The sequence below is a fragment of the Alosa sapidissima genome, chromosome 20 (assembly GCF_018492685.1).
Source record: "Alosa sapidissima isolate fAloSap1 chromosome 20, fAloSap1.pri, whole genome shotgun sequence".
In the NCBI taxonomy this organism is placed as follows: domain Eukaryota; kingdom Metazoa; phylum Chordata; class Actinopteri; order Clupeiformes; family Clupeidae; genus Alosa; species Alosa sapidissima.
Window position 1 is genome coordinate 2,835,250 of NC_055976.1, and position 11,885 is coordinate 2,847,134.

Below are 11,885 nucleotides of genomic sequence, written 5' to 3' on the forward strand. Positions count from 1 at the left end.
CTGTTATACAAGCTGTACACTGACTACTTTACATTGTAGCAAAGTGTCATTTCTTCAGTGTTGTCCCATGAAAAGATATAAAATATTTACAGAAATGTGAGGGGTCTAACTTTTGTGAGTTACTGTATATGGCTAATGTTAATGACTGATGCAGCTAACGCTGACTTACTGTAGGTCTGAGTAGCCAAGCCAATCATATTAAGCCAGTGGTGTAGCCAAGCCAATCATATTCAGCCAGTGGTGTAGTCAAGACCACCTAAACCGAGACCAAGTCATTACCAAAACCAGAGGGTATCGAGACTGTGACGAGACCAAGACCAGAAACACACTAATGTTTGCGGATACATGACATGACATGACTTATTATGAAATGTGGAACATAGGCACCACATTGGGGCTTGGCTGTAGGGCCTACAATAATATCATGGTAAAATTTGCCATTAACTATGGTAACAATATATATCACATGTCTTTCATAACATTTCAATACACTGTAAATGCGGCCTCTGATGGGTGAAGGACCACTGAAGCAACTGCATGACAGCTATTGTGCAGCCGTGGCCTACTGGTTAGCACTTCGGACCTGTAACCGGAGGGTTGCCGGTTTGAGCCCCGACCAGTAGGAACGGCTGAAGTGCCCTTGAGCAAGGCACCTAACCCCTCACTGCTCCCCGAGTGCCGCTGTTGATGCAGGCAGCTCACTGCGCCGGGATTAGTGTGTGCTTCACCTCACTGTGTGTACACTGTGTGTTGTGTGTGTTTCACTAATTCACGGATTGGGATAAAAGCAGAGACCAAATTTCCCTCACAGGATCAAAAGAGTATATATACTTACTTATACTTGTTTTTTTTTTTTTTAGTAAAGCTCAATGTTTACAAGTTGCATCAGTAAACTGCTTGTAACACCCAGACTGATAGAACATTAGTGTGTATCTTTGTGCATATAGTTTATATGAAGTTGTACATATTAGAGGGTCACAATGGGACTGCTGAAGGAGGAGGGAAGAAGGAGAGATATCAAATGACACTGATGTACCAGATGAAAGGACCTTTTTCGCCTGAATATGAGTTCATATTTTTTTTCTTTGGGTGAATAGTGGGTTTGCACGGATTGGTTGGTTCAGTCACAGTTAGGCTCCATCTCCAAATGGTTTGTCACAGACACAGTGATGAAATGGCCTCCCCCTGCTCTTTTGAAGGCATGCGTCCCTCTCTCATTATGGACTGATATACTGTAGCACCTGCACTTCCCCGTTTCCTCATACTAACAGATGGAATGGTGAAAGTGACCTTTAAGACTGGAGTTTTCATTTCCAGACAGGATTGGATAATTAATCCGTTGTATCACTATCCTCTCTAAGACACATTTGATTTAGATAACGTATCACCTTATTTTCCCAGCACTCTAGTAAAGTGCATTGTACCTCATCAGAGCCTGCTTGCTTTCAACCTTCCAAAGCGCATCCTTTTTGTAGAGTACCATCTGCCCACTTAAATTGAAAACAATTATGCCAGATTCTATATTTTAACCTACCGGTATTTCTTCATACAAAGCATAAATATTATCACACCAAACATTTAATACCTAGATTCATGTTGTTGGGAAAGTATTTGTGCAGTACTCAGCTGTTGCTATGTGACTTGTCATACTCAAGAACAGTAGCTCCCCTCACCTCACCTCCTTCCAAACACACACACACACACACACACACACACACACACACACACACACACACACACACACACACACACACACACACACTCAAACACACACACACACACACACATTACACACCTCCATGCCACTGCAAATCAAAGCCCCAAGGATGTCGCCAATTAGTGCACATTTACTACAAGCTGGAAACACCCCCTGCCTCTAACATAGTCACTAGTTGGACTGACAAACACACACACACACACACACACACACACACACACACACACACACACACACACACACACACACACACAGACACTCAACGTATCAACGTTTTGAAATTGCTATCACAAATCTCCCTTGGCTTACAATTTGTGTTTATATACTGGTATATATTTTCTAATGTGTAGGTTCATTATATGGTATTTGGTATCAGATAAATGAGATACAGTACAGTATATGTGTCTATAAGTTAGATAGATGCATTTCTTTGTGTGTTTGGATGCTATTTATATTTGTATATCTGTGTGTTTAACTTTTAACTAAAGATTAACTTGACTGGTGATATTTTGATATTTTATCTCAGGGACATTCCACACATTTGACATAACTCCCTTTTGGAACACTAGGCCAAGAACATCTGGATTGTTGGGAAGAGTAGGAAGAAAGGCAGGCAGGGCGTCACTTAGGAACAGCCATGGATCTGCCATGGAATGTCTTAGTTGTTTTTCTCTTTCTCTCTCTCTCTCTCTCTCTTCTCTCTCTCTCTTCCTTATGCACTCCTCACTCTGTCTCTCTCCCTCTCCCTCTGTTGCTTTTCTCTCCCTCCTTCAAGTCATATCATGAAGTGCATTCATTTTCACTCTTCACATTCGTCTGTCACTTTGCCTTTCTGGTTGTTTTGCTCTCCTTCCTTGCCTCTCTCTCTCCCCCCCTTTTGTTTCCTTGCCAAATCCTCCTTCCCATGCTAGCTCATTTCCCCTTTTCTCCGTCTTGCCTCCCATTCCCTGTCTCTCTGCTCATCGGCGGATGAACAGATCAAGTTTGTTTGCTCTGAAAATAAGGCTAGCAAGTATTGCAGAATCCCTGCCCCGATAAGTTAATGAGGAAATGAAGTCTTCCAGAAAGATTTTGTATGTGTGCGTGTGTCTGTGTCTGTAGTTTGTCTGTGTGTGTGTGTGTGTGTGTGTGTTCTGTGAGCCTGCGTGGCACTAGGGTCTGACAACATCCCACATCCTGGCTGTGGGACTCCTCCCTGGGTGACCCTGTTGGGAGGCTAAGTGGTGTTTTAGAGCCTTTCTTACACCACTGTGAGCTCTTTGTATTTATGTAAGGCACAGGAATAGCACACTCACTCCCCACCTGCCACATTAAACCGTCCAAAAAACACAAGCAGATTCACTCACTTCAGAATGTTCAGAAACCTCTCTAGGAAAAAAACCCTCCCCAGGCAGTTCTTTAAGTTCAAGAGCAGTGTCCAGGGCATGCTGGGGGATACAACAGGCAAGGCTCAGCAATAGATTTACTGGACATGCATGCAAAAAATAACAAAAGAACCTTTGGAAACAATAACCTCTAACCTCAAGTCTTGATAATATTTGAAAATTGTTTGGGTTTTTTCTCTTTTTCATTTTATATATTTATAATTATAGCACTCTTATGGTTGTCTTTAGTGACCCCAGATGATACATTTGCCAATCACTTTAATGCAATAATGAACTCAGTGCTAAAGCAAGCCAAGGCATAGTTTCAAAGTGACACATAGACACGTAAGCCAACCCTATGTGCAGGCCCTTGCATGAACTCATTTGCATTCCCCATCAGCTCAGGAGACATGAGCTTCTTTAATAGAGACATAACAAAATTTCTTTTCGTATAGCTAGCCAGCAAACTACCTAGCAACCAGAGGCCTTGCCTTGCCAACACCAGCAACACCACAGTTGGCACTGATGAAAGTTTGCTAACTGGTGAATGTTGGTGTTGTACAACATCCTCGTGTAAAAGCTGGTCTTTATGAGTGACCCGGAGCAGAATACTACACAGCTTGGGCAGCCAAGCTTGACAGGGGTGCGTAACTCTCCTTCACATGATCAGAAATTCCATGCAAATGAATTTGAAGATGGTTGAAAAGCTAAAATATTTAATAATACATAGGTGCTTAATAAAACATAGATTGTGTGCAAGTGTGTAGTATGTGAATGAGATAAGTAGTCCTTTTCTTTCTTCAGAAATACTTCATAAAAGCATTCTGATTGTCTATAAAAGATTCATGAAATGACTTTCTCCATCAAGTTTTGGAATACAACTCCCATAATTCATCACCACTAGATGTTTTTTTCTACTTCCTGCATCTTCCACAGCCTGATCTTTGAAATGAACATGGTGTTCTGTCTTAGATCCCTCTGAGTCTTTGATGTTTTATTCAGAGTCTCCTCTACAAGCCAAGGGTGAGCCATTGTCCAGTCCTCTCCGCCACTGCTCAGCTCCAATCGATACGTCCGTGTCTCAGAGTCCCTGGCGTCATCTCTCCTCTCTGACACAGTGTGCCTCGGCTCTCTGCTTGCTATTCTGGACTGGGAACATCTCATGCAGCACATCGCAGATCCATCAGCTCTTGTCAGAGAGCCCTGCATTACCTCTAAAGAAATTGGGGGATGAGCATGGAGAAATAGAGGCATCACATGAGTAAAAGTAAAGAATGATATAAATGAGAGGGCAAGATGGATAAAAGAAAAGACATGCATTAAAATATAGATGATGTCCAGCCTAAATACTATACCTACAGTAAGAGTTAGGGCACGTGGCCATATGACTGATCCATAATGCATTTGTAATGAGTGAGTTGCTTGGGATGCATATGGTGTGCAAATAGACGTGTTTCGCAGCACTGATACATTACACTTACATACGGCTCTTTAGATAGATATGCAAATGCTGCAGAAGCACACACATCACATGATAACACATCACATGAGGGCTACATACAACATATAAGTGCTCACATTAAATCAACCAATAATGAACTGTTTCAATGCAGTGCAGTTCAATTTTAACATTTAAACAAAAAAAAATGCTTTGATTTGATTTAAGGGGCTCTGGCAATTTTTTCAATACTGATCTAGTAGTTACATTGTTCTCTTGGTCTTCCTTGTTTACTGATAGATATCGTGCTCCCCCCTATATACCTCCTGCAAAAATCTTCACCCACTCTCTCACTCTCTCTCATTTATCAGAACAAAAGGCTCAAAGGATAATGACTGTATGCATGTACAGTGGAGCAGATGTGCATGTGTGCGTGTGTGTGTGTGTGTGTGTGTGCGTGTGCATGCTCGTTTGTTGAATACTCCGTTTTGATTTGTGAGTGAAGGCAGAGGCAGTCAGAGGATTGGTTATTACCAGTTGTCTAAACAGACAGATGGGTTTAACAAGAGTGACAGGCAATTTTCAGAGTGGTAGCTGTAGAGACAGATGCTGAAGGTTTTGGGGTAGGTGGGATTACCTGACATCCTAGATTAGCAGCACCTCGGCTTTGTGTCTCCCTGTGGTGGTTTTTGGGGTAGGTGGGATTACCTGACATCCTAGATTAGCAGCACCTCGGCTTTTTGTGTCTCCCTGTGGTGGTGTTCACTTGAGATGCCTCTCTTTGGTCCTGTGACAGTTAATAGTGACATCTATCACCATTCCTGTCTCTTTGTGGGAAAAGGGCTCGCTCAGACTTAGTGCTCTTCTGGAGCCACTGTGGCAAAAAAAAAAAGAAAAATGATCTTTTCACACCTGAGACTCAAGGCTCAGTGTTAGAGCGTGGAGACCATTCCTAATGCACAGTCCACTTGAAGTGTTCTAGTGTAAGGAAACCCCTAGTTCTATATAATCTACTGCTATGCCATATTTTCTCTGTTTAAGAATGTTTAGGCTTTAATTGCCCAGCTGTTTGTGAACAGTATGAGTGTTTAGCATAAGGGTAATCTAAACTGTTCAAATGTTTTGGTGGTGTGGGGTACTCTCTAGATTGACATGTTTGGGCCATTTGGAAAGACATATAAGGAAAGAAATACATGTTAAATGTAAAGTCAGCCAGATATTGTTTTTCTCAAACCTTTTAAACATGCTAAGTATGTGTATAAAGTAGAAGTTTGTTATTATGTACATATAATAGCACTGGTTGTAACAGTGGCTTCTAAGGAGTTCACTCATTTCAAAGAGAAAATAAACAATAGCAAATAAAGCTGGCTATACCACTGGCACTAAGAGGTGTTATGGGAATTGTATTAGTTCTTGTCTAATATGTCATTACTTCCTTTTTTCCAGGCGGGAATGATCAGGACAGAACATGAGGAGTTCTTTATTGAGCCGCTGGAGAAAGGACAGCACATCATCCAGCAGGAGGAGGAAGGGGGTGGACGGGAACACATCGTATATCGCACATCGGCCGTAAAGAAGCCTCATGTTAGTCCACAAGCTGCCGACTATCGCACCAGAGGTCAGTCCCCAACATAAGTATTTACCTTTCTACTGAAGCTATATGTCTTTGACCAAACTGCAAATCAGTTAGTGTAGCACCAGGGATTCATTTGGGTTGAGGTCGCGGCCATTCTGAAAAATATTGAATTATCTCATAATACAATATTTCATTGTCAAAATTAACAAATTGATCCAAAGAGGTGCCACCTGATCTCACTGACAGAAGCAGTCAGTGTACGTTTCTACTTCGGTTTTCATTAATTAATCTACTTAACGTGTGATAAAAAAGCTTAAGTACCAAGGCATACTCCCCTCTCTCCAATTACCTTCATTCAGTCTAGTTGTGTTGGTCCCTTTTCTGCCATCACTCCTCAAAGCTCATTTTGTCACTTAAACTAAATGTTTTCTTTTCCTTTCTTTGGTAATGGGAAACGCTAAGCGACTACATCGTACATTCTTCATTACACATTAGTGATGGAGATCAATAGAACAATGAGCCATCTGTAGTGAACATATCAGAGTCAGTGTGTTAATGGCTGATGGACAGTCTGGTAGTAGATCCTAAAATGGAGAGGGGGGGGGACGAGAAGAAAGAGAGAGAGAGAGAGAGAGAGAGAGAGAGAGGGAGGGAGAGAGAGGGAGAGAGAGAGAGAGACTCAGGTTCCAGAGAAAGACACAAGGGCAGCTTAGGTTTCTCTTTCCCACAGGAGCTCCCACAGACTGGCCGGTTGAGGCTGCCATAGTATTTCATGTCTTGTGTAATGGAGTGTTGAGGGCCAGAGAAAGTGACTCAATTCCTTTGTGCATGTAGTATAAAGTAAGGGTTTGCATTAGTGCATTTATTCCTGCATGCTAAACTGTGATGCCATTGCTTCCAGTAATTGCTAAATTGATGTAGCACTGCATGAACCTTCCATTTGAAAGGCTCCACTCGGTGATTTACTAGATCACTGAACCAGTATATGATCTCAACACCTGGCAAGATATCAAAAGGCTGCAAAAACAATTCAGTCACTATGTTAAATCGGTTCTGTTCAGGTCTTCAGCTTTTGCTTTGGTGGCGTAACGGTTTAAATGATTGCCTCAAAGATAAGCCCTTGATTAAATGTTTTGTTACTGTATTTCTGACATAAGCACAACTTAATGTAATGGAAACATCGGTGTCACTGACTGCATTGTCCCATTTGACTGACAACAATGACAGCTGAGACATGTGATGTAAAAGGGTGTTTATGAGGAATGTGTCTGACAGTCATGTGGCAAGATTAGTGGCGCAAAAAGTGGGTATGCGTTATATGCGGCGCATAGGGGCGCAGCACCATGGGGGCGCCAAAGCGATGGTAATAATAATAATAACTAGATGTACCGCAGAGCGGTACAAAATACGATCGCTGCCCAGTCCAGCACATTTTTTCCACAAAATAAATCACGCTGAAAGGCCTATATGATTCTAACTGTCTCACTAAATTGCATTATCCACACTCAATTCTCACTGGTATCTGCTAGACAACAAGTACCAAAACATGATTAGTTCATAGATTTCACATGTAAAATTCATTTTATACAACCCCACCCCCATCTTGCCTGTTAATAATTCTGAGAAATTCTTGAATTGTGTGCATGTGTGCGTGTACACGTTTATCTTTATGTGTGTGTGTGTGTGTGTGTGCGTGCTTGTGTGTTTGTGCATGTGCATGCATGCGTACATATGTCTACTGTGTGAGTATGTGTCATACGTATGATTACTGTGAATGTATGTGTGTGCGTGTGTATCTGTTTATGTTATGTTAACATGACCCCTGGAGGCAAACATACGGAAAAAATTGGTCATCCTAGGCCCTACGGTTCTCAAGATATTCACAGAAAACTGTGTCTGCCCTCCTTTCGGGGGTCCAGTACAGCGGGGGGCTACAGATCAAAACGAAAAACGATGGTTCCATGCTATCCATGTGGGGTTACATGCCCACCAAGTTTCGTCTACCCCGGTCTTTCAGTGTCCCGGGAATCCTTGACGGAAATTTGGACATGCGAAAAAGAAAAAAAAAGAAAAAAAAAAATCTGACTAAACCTTCGCTGCGCGGCGGTCATAATAATACTATATTTGGTATATTCTATATGTAGCTACTGTTGTACGTTTCTAAATCATTTCTGCATTTCCTCAATGTTAAATAACATTTTAGAACACTAACAGGCTAGAGTAGGCACCCTATCTCATAAGATTCTATCATAGAATTTTGACATAGAAGAGGGAGTGGGGGCGCCGTGAGCGCTGAGTGAACAGGTACGAGTAGTGAGTTTTCGTCTATGGAAAAAGATGGATACAGCAAAAAAGCTGTTGGGGGCTAAAAATAGAAAAAGAAAGGGAAAATGAGATGGCATGTCAAGGGATGCGACAGTAGTTAAACTAGATGTACCGCATAGCGGTACAAAATATGACCGCCGCTCAGTCCTGTACATCCGTTCCGCGAAAATAAATCACACTTCAATTTGTCTCCATATTTTACTCCATCCCCCACTCTTGAAACTTTTGTGTATGCTTGTTTGGCATGCCTGAGTGTGTGTGTGCGGCTGCACAGAAAGTACCCTACTGGTGCTGAAAAGGTGAATAGATTGTAGAATAGCCAAAGAAGATGTAGAATTGTTATAAAACCTTTAAAATCTCTAAACAATCACAAGTAGGGCAGTTCATCACAGTTCATCCATTGCAACTGGATTGATGAAAGGTCACTTACACCTGTAGGCTACATTGTATTTGGGAAAAGCAAAAGGTATCAGCATAATGTTATTTATTTATTTATTTATTTATTTATTTTTTATGTATTTTTAAACAAAAACATCTCTGTCAGTTCCATGCCGTTTTCAACAGCTAGCCTAGTCTGAAACGAAATGCTGTTTTACATCTAACCAGTGGTGCAAATAACTGACATGTCCAAATGGGCCTTGATGAAATGCGTCGCTAGACTGTTCATACACATTTTAACGGGCCAAAGTTGAAGAGCTTTTGTCCGTTATTGTTAGTGCAAATATAGGCTGATTCATGTTCCCTTGCATTGTTTAACTGAGGTCCATGGCTAGTCTGGCTTTCATCAGACCAAGCTCAATCTTTTAAGAAATCAAAAAATAAATAGCGGGCAGATCAGGCTGGGTTCACCCAGCCTAGTCCATAGGTACCCGATATTGTTTAATTTTCCGATTGAGATATACACGCTCTGGCTATTCTAAATGCAAAAATGCATCAGGGAGTTATGACAAAACGGTAACTAACAAACTAGATCCTAATAGAAAGCTGTTAGCTTCCCTAAGCTACAGGTAGGATTATAAGGTAGGCCTATTTACAACATAAATTGTCAATAGGCTATGCTGGCGACACAAATAAAATCTCCTTTGGAAACCAATGGCTTACGCCTTACAGTATCAAGCGGATTTAAACTGTCATATCGTGGCGAAAAGTTGTAATAACATTCACGCAGCTCCATGAGTCAAGGAAAGCGCGAATGAAGTAGCCACTTCTAAATGGGACCCACTACACAGTAGCTTAAGGTGTTTTGCTAAAGCAGCCATAATGAAATGAAGGTGTCATTGTTTGGATACTTCACACACACGTGCTTTTTAATTTCACAGACTACAACTACCAAGCTGTAATCAAAGCACATCGATTCCCCTCTCACACCCTGCACGCACTTAAAACAAAATAAACAGGCGTCTCAGTCTCACACATGTATAGGCAAAACTGTATCAGACCGGTGTAACGTTGGTAAATCTTCCATTGCACAGAATGATTTTGTAGCACGTGCAATAAATGACAGTCGAAAGATACAAACAGTGCTGCTATACATTTGCTTGGTATAACCGCATTTATAGTTTTCTACAAATGCAATAAATCAAATGCCTCCATCACTCAACCAACGCTAACGGTAACATTACCTAGGTCCTTATTGATATTACAAGATTAACGTACCTGCAGTACAAACCAAGCATGTCCGATAAACATCCTCAGATTTATTTCGGCTTCAAGAAGAAATGGGAATTACACTTCATGTGAACATCGTCCTATCCTTATTAGATGTTCGCTGCGGTAAATTACAGTCCTTGTATGAAGCGTCCATTGTTTTTTCCAACCCACTTTTAACTTCCAACAAAATTACGTCTCACTGCAACGATGCGCCATCTAGTGGACAAACGACTACTTCTCGCCAATACTGAAAATGCAGCCATGATGATGATGATGAATATTTATTTTGGCTTTCTTTTAATCCTACTGATTTTCATTTTTTACCGGGGGGGCAAATCACAAATGAGTGATTATGAGCCAGGTTGATGTGGGCCCTTGAGACCAACATACCATAAAAGATTCACAGAGAACTGTGTCTGCCCTACCCTCCTTTCGGGGGGTCCAGTCCAGCGGGGGGGCTGCAGATGAAAACGAAAAATGACGGTTCCATGCTATCCATGTGGGGGTACATGCCCACCAAGTTTTGTGTACCCCGGTCTTTCAGTGTACCGGGAATCCTTGTTGGTGTACGTCACTAAATGTACACATAAATTATTTTATTGTAAGGCCCCCCATGAACGAAAGTACACAAAACTTGGCATGCATTCAGAGGGTGCCATAATGATCCTACACTTTTAATTTCGTGCAGTTTTGACCTTGTCAGCCAGAGATATTGAGATGAAAACACCTAATTTTTTGCTTTTTAATTTTTAACTAGGTGGCGCTATACATGAAATAAGTGGTAATGGGATGGGTTGACATGCCCCCTTAAGACCAACATACAAAAAAAAGGTGGACCTCCTAGGCCCTACGGTTCTCGAGATATTCACAGAAAACTGTCTCCGGCCACCTACAGGCCAGTTGGTGTATAGTAACATAAATTAATTTATTGTGTGGCCCCCCATGAACGGAATTCCACAAAACTTGGCGTGCATACAGAGGGTGTCATAATGATCCTACACTTCCAATTTCGTGCAGTTTTGACTATGTTAGGTCACAGATACCTTCAATTACACCACCTCATTTTTACTTTTTTGTGTTTAACTAGGTGGCGCTATACATGAGATGAGTGGTTATGGAATGGGTTGACATGGCCCCTTGAGATCAACATACAAAAAAGAAATGGTCCTCCTAAACCCTACAGTTTTCGAGATATTCACAGAAAACTGTGTCTGCCCTACCCTCCTTTCGGGGGGTCCAATTCAGCGGGGGGGCTACAGATCAAAACGAAAAACGATGGTTCCATGCTATCCATGTGGGGTTACATGTCCACCAAGTTTCGTGTACCCCGGTCTTTCAGTGTCCCGGGAATCATTGACGGAAATTTGGGCATGCGAAAAAGAAAAAAAAAAAAAAAAAAGAAAAAGAAAAAAAAAAAAAAAAAATCTGACTAAACCTATATGACCGCCGCTTCGCTGCGCGGCGGTCATAATAAGTGGATGGTGAAAAGCAACAGGTAGGATTTAAAGTGTGACGTCTGTGCTTGGAGGCACACGTTTCATGTTCATGTTATTCATGTTACCAGACTAACTAGCATTTGCTAAGCATATGCCGATTGAAACATAGCCTATTCCATTCAGATAGCTAGGTGGCTACCATGCTCATACTGCACTTTTAATGGCAAACTGCAAACAGAAATGTCTCACTAGCAACAACTCATTACATGTTTCCATTTCCTAACAATGAAGACTCCTTGTAATAACTTAATATTGTGCTGTCAATGTGGCGCAAACAAAGGCTAGAGTTGGATCAGCCTTATCCTTTGTGAACAACAGC

The 11,885-nt window shown here is 41.5% G+C and overlaps 1 protein-coding gene across 2 annotated transcripts in view; it reads left to right on the forward strand.

The window, feature by feature from the left end:
- The window catches only part of LOC121694520 (A disintegrin and metalloproteinase with thrombospondin motifs 2-like), a 128,991-nt gene that overhangs the window by 39,631 nt on the left and 77,475 nt on the right, over positions 1 to 11,885 (forward strand). For both annotated transcript variants that reach the window (XM_042074706.1, XM_042074707.1), the window contains exon 3: positions 5,966 to 6,137. In XM_042074706.1, the coding sequence (XP_041930640.1) occupies positions 5,966 to 6,137 (172 nt within the window). The remainder of the gene's footprint in view (positions 1 to 5,965; positions 6,138 to 11,885) is intronic.